This window comes from Octopus bimaculoides, chromosome 1, assembly GCF_001194135.2.
Source record: "Octopus bimaculoides isolate UCB-OBI-ISO-001 chromosome 1, ASM119413v2, whole genome shotgun sequence".
NCBI classification, from domain to species: Eukaryota; Metazoa; Mollusca; class Cephalopoda; order Octopoda; family Octopodidae; genus Octopus; species Octopus bimaculoides.
Window position 1 is genome coordinate 89,678,212 of NC_068981.1, and position 5,847 is coordinate 89,684,058.

General features: G+C 36.4%; 1 protein-coding gene across 1 annotated transcript in view; it reads right to left on the reverse strand.

Moving 5' to 3' along the window:
- Positions 1-5,847, reverse strand: part of LOC106874234 (trifunctional nucleotide phosphoesterase protein YfkN) — a 27,105-nt gene that overhangs the window by 9,002 nt on the left and 12,256 nt on the right. The window contains exons 7-8 of the mRNA XM_014921890.2: positions 3,109-3,281; positions 617-694 (exon numbers count right to left, since the gene is read on the reverse strand). Coding sequence (XP_014777376.2) covers positions 617-694; positions 3,109-3,281 — 251 coding nt within the window. The remainder of the gene's footprint in view (positions 1-616; positions 695-3,108; positions 3,282-5,847) is intronic.

Consider the following 5,847-nt stretch of genomic DNA (forward strand, 5'->3'; position numbering starts at 1 on the left):
TATATATATTTCAATTTTATCTTACAAATCTTGCAACTTATTTGAATGACAAAAGAAACTGGTTTTCAAGTACATTTGTACGTTTACAAGTTATAATCATGGACTCATCTTTCGTCTTTGGATAAAGCTAAGTCAGATTTTAACAAATGTTAGAAAAGTGTAGTCGAAATATCGATCTTCATTCATAATATTGGTTCAGTTGTTGTTATTGTTGATGATGATATTGATGATGATGTTGTCATTACTGTTTACTTCTGGGTTAGCTCTGATCAAAATAAGCAAGATATCTCCACTATGACTTTAACATCATTTTAAATGTAGTTTATCTAGGTTTACCTATTCCAGTGTGTCGTTTTTACTTCAATTCAAAGGTAACTGATGGCTATTTGAGCGAAACGAAACTTTTAGTCCTCTGCTACTACAAAACATCCACAACGGTCTTGTTTTATATAAAATAAGCTTGCTTCCGTTTCTCATAACGCTAACAAAATTTAGTTTGGGGGTTTTATCTCCACCAGATGATACTTTGATGATAGAAAGAAAAAAATTCAGAAACGAAAATGACATTATATAATTAAAGAGACAAGATAACAAAATAAGGAAATTGGATATTTACCATAAACTCACAATCTTTGAATATGTCGTAGCCATCTTTTCCATGTGCAAGATAAGCTTTTGTACATAAGAGATATGTCTGGCAAAACAGGTAAAGTTTGATAAATGCAGTTGTCTCTTATACGTATTCATCAACCATAATTATATTTTTTCTCAGAATGTATCATAAAAACCATTATATTCATGTCGGTTTTCTGTTGTACATGCACATATCCACACGCAAACATATATATTGCTTATATATCTTTTATACACACACACAGACACAAACGCACAGATACTCGCGCGCGCACGCACGCACACACATGCACATACATATTATATATGTGTGTGTGTGTGTGTGTGCGTGCGTGTGTATGTATGTATGTATGTATGTATATATGTATATATGTATGTATGGAACGAAAACTCAACCCATAACATACGAGATAAATTTCAATATTTATACACAAAGTGCTAAAGATTAATATGCAAATTAGAAAAGAATACCCCTTGTCGACAACTGTTCATTTTTACATCAGAATTAATGCCTTCTGAGTGCTGATTCCGATTCTGTACAGTTTTCTTCATCATAATTTTTATTTTCTTCAATTTCATCATTACTTAAGGTCTAATTATTTTATCACTTGCTTTCGAATTTTTGTCTATTAAAGCTAGTTTATTATCGAGATTTAGTAGAAAATATTTCCTTGAGATCAACTAAAGGGACATAATTGACACTACTTTTTTTCTTGAATTCAGTGATCTCTCACAATAATACAGTGACCAGGCGTAAGAAACAAGAGCATTTTTTTATCGCTCTCAGCAACACCTTTAGCATGCTAATAACACTGGAATGTCCCCAGATCACCCATTGATGAATGCAATACCAGATGGTACCAAACTGTATATTTGTTTTATTATTTGTTTATTTATGTGAGTGGAGGTGCAATGGTCCAGTGGTTAGGGCAGCGGACTCGCGGTCATAGGATCGCGGTTTCGATTCCCAGACCGGGCGTTGTGAGTGTTTATTGAGCGAAAACACCTAAAGCTCCACGAGGCTCTGGGGATGGTGGCGAACCCTGCTGTACTCTTTCACCACAACTTTCTCTCATTCTTTCTTCCTGTTCCTGTTGTACCTGTAATTCAAAGGGTCAGCCTTGTCACACTGTGTCACGCTGAATATCCCCAAGGACTACGTTAAGAGTACACGTGTCTGTGGAGTGCTCAGCCACTTGCACGTTAATTTCACGAGCTGACTGTTCCGTTGATCGGATCAACTGGAACCCTCGACGTCGTAAGCGACGGAGTACCAACGAACGATTTATGTGAACCGAATGTGAAATGGAGATGGGCTTTAAATACCTGTTTTACAGAAGTTCTTTTAAGCCCCTTTGTGAAGAATCAGTAAGCAGGTGCCAGTCAGAGACTACCTGAGTTTGAGGCAAGGTTCGGATTAGTTCATTGGTTGCATTGTATTTGCAAAGTTGACTTTCTACTATAGAGTTTATTGCTAAAAGATAATTTCCTAATAGACAGCGCCTGTACATTTTGATGAAGTAAATCAGGGGTTTTCAAACTGTGGTCCGCAAGGACAAGACAGGGGGTTCGTAGACAGCAAATACTTTTCATGGGCAATTTGATTTTATATATGTTTTTTAATCGAAATCTTTTAATTGACAATAAACCTATTTGTTAAATACTGTTAAATAAATAAATGTAAAAATATATGTTATTTTAAGCAGATATTTATGTATAAATTTCATGAGCGTTTATAAAGGGGTCCCTAAGGTAAAGCCTGAAATATAAAGGGTTCCGCAAGTCAAAAAGTTTGAAAACCCCTGAAGTAAATTACCTCCCTCTAGTCTTGACATAAAACACTCTGCTTACTATCTAAATATTTAAATATTATTCAAACACTCTTGAATAAACATTCTTAGATAAAACTTCATTTATTCAGGAGGTGTAGCACTTAGCTCCTCTAAAGGATGTACTAACATAATTGTCAATTCGAAAATCAATGGATGCTGATCCATCATTTTCGAGAAAATGAACAGATATTGTGCCATCATGTTGGACTAGTCTATGTGCTGAATACAGGTATGAACAATCAATCTTGTAATTGTTCTTTGAGTTAAACCCACACATGGTATCATGCCCCCTCTCTTTCTCTCCCTTCTCTCTCTCTCTCTCTCTCTCTCTCTCTCTCTCTCTCTTTCTCTTTCTATCTCCTTCCCACCCACCTTTCTCTCACTTTTCTTTGCTTCTAAATTTTTAAGTTAGCAACACTTGAAATCCCATTCCAGTTACAACTTATATTATGAAATATAACTTATATATTTCGGTCGACATGTATGTTTCTTGTTAATAATTTTGATAATAAAATTATGACTCATTAATGACATAAGTTTAGCCTGAAAGATACATACAACATTGAATTATATATATATATATGTCAAGTATGTATGATAATGATATAATGATAAATAGAAATGAAACAAAAGTATAACATACCTTTTCTAATTCTAAATACTCGCCTTGTATTTTTATCAAATCTGACTCCACTCGGTGACCTGGTGGCTTACTGGGATCGAATCCGAATATGATTCCTGACACTTGACCGAAACGTCCTTCTAATTTGGGGTATTCTGAAACACTGTTTTCCAAAGCTTCCACCAGTTTTGCACCTTTTAGGAAAGAAGTTCAATGTTAATTGCAAACTTTAAAAGCTATTGAATTTTTATTTCTTAATTTAAAGCAAAGATTAGCACATAAAACTACATCAGTACATCAAATTTAAAAACAACTGGAACAAAATTTAAAAAATAGAAAATTGTGACAGGTACAAAGAAGGTCCCATGAAATCCTTAGATTGCTGAGATTATTCTCTAAATAATGTAATGTTATAAGCAAGGAATAAAGCTGCTAGTTCCTAATTGTCTTACATTTTGCATAAATGTTCTCACTATTTTTTACTGTTACCTGGAGTCAAATTAGCATAAATCGCAAATTTAGAGTGTTGTAAAGAGTAAAGGGTAAATATCCACTTCAGTCATGACTGACCAAGGAATTGCACCAAGGAAGGTCTCCTCCGAGGCACAAATCTGAGCCAAGTTGTTTATGGAAGACTAGCAGTCGCCTACGCATACCAGCCTCCCCTAAGGCTGGCCTTTTGAAATACAGGTACTATTCACTTGTTTCAGCTGAGTATACTGTAGCAACGTGAAATAAAGTGTCTTGCTCAAGGACACAAGGCGCCGCTGGGAATCGAACTCGCGACCTTACGATCGTGAGCCGAATACCCCCACCACTAAGCCACACGCCTTCACTCTGAGTGTTCTAATGTGTAATTTATGCAACAGACACAGCGATAGTTCATCTCCATAATAAACGTGAGACCAGGTGGAAGTCATTGTTTTTTAACTAACTGATTCCATCAGGAATTACACAGCAATCCATCTAATTGCACGTCAAAATATGAAACATGATGTATAAAGGAATTCTGGGTCAGCGTATCTAAGTTAATACTTTGATATGTTCAAATGACAATCATATTTCTCTCGTTTCTTCTCATTACTTTCCGTTATTAAACTTGGCCGATCTAATTCTATTTCAAGGGAGGTAATGCAATAGTTTATCTCGTTTCATCTGATGTACATTAGGCCTATTTTGATCTGTATCTATTTCGGAAAGATGAAAATCACCAAGGAAAGCTATCATTTAAAACAAAACTTATATGGGTACAAGAATTTCAGAGTGAGTAGAAAATGACTAAATAAAGGCGACTCAAAACATTGTTAAAATGTATATATTTCTTAAATATTTTATTATAGGCGAGCGCTTGAATGCATATCTAAACGATTTTAAGATTTCTGCAGTTTTAAGATTTCTGTAGTTTTAAGATTTCAGTGATTTTCATCTGAAAATTTAACTACTTATTCCACTGACCACCCACAAGAAAAAAAAAAAAAGAAGATATATCAGTGTTTCATTGCGATAAAATGCTCTCTGTCTGTCTCTCTCTCTCTCTCTCTCTCTATCTATCTATCTATCTCTCTCTCTCTCTCTCTCTCGTGCATTCTTAAGCCTCCTGTTCTTAGAACAAGCGGCACTGGTTGCAAGGGAAGTAAATAATATTTGGTAGTAGCAAATGCTACATAAATTACAAACACGATAAGTGTACACATAAAACGTGGAAGTATACAAGCTAGCTCTCTCTCTTCCTTTCTCTCTCTCTCTCTCTCTCTCTCTTTCTCTCTTTCTCTCTCACGCACATACACATACTCGCACAACTTTGATGTAATCTAAATTTGATTGTCTCCCATTCTTCCACCTGTAAATTAGGGATCTGTTTGTTGTGACTTCTAAAAACGTTTTGCTAGTGATGCAAGCATTTGTATCAAGACTGTATAGGTAAAGACCCCCTTCGGTCATGAATAACCATGGGATTGCACCTAGATACTCCCCGCCCCCCGCCCCCGGGGGCACAAGTCCGGGCAAGGTTGTTTATGGAAGACCAGCGGTCGCCCATACATACCACCCCCTCCACACCACCGATGTTATTCAAAGGAAAGGCAAAGGTCGATACAGCTTGGCACCAGTAACGACGCAACTCATTTCTACAGCTGAGTGAAATAAAGTGTGTTGCTGAAGAACACAACACACAGCCCGATCTAGGAATCGAACATACTACCTGAGGATTGTGATCCCGACGCTCTAGCCACTGAGCCATGCGCCTTCAAGTATCATGTATATGTACCGTAGACAACATACGGTAGACCTACTCTGCCCCTATAAATATAAATAGCAAAACCGTCTTTCAATAGGGATTTGATACTCTGGCGTCATTCAACAGCGCTACGTCGGAGTTGATACATATGCCAAAGCGACAGACTTGTACTTCACTCCAGTCATACAGTGAAACAGCATTAATTAAATCTCTGAACGTTACTACAACTTCTAAGCTATCCTTAAAATCTCCGGTATACGAGGGGGTGCTGAGAAGTTCGTGGCTTTGGGTAAAAGACAAGATCAATTAATTATGAATTTACTCAACATATTCTTCTATCAAATTCACACACTTATTGCATCAGTTTTTCTAAGCCCTATAAAAGATTTCGGAGCCCCATAAAGTCAGCAACCTTTCAGCACCCCCTCCACTATCTCTCCCTATCTTTCTCTCTTTTTCTCTCTCTTCCTCTCTCTCTTTCTCTCTCTCTCTCTCTCTGTATATATATATATATATATATATAT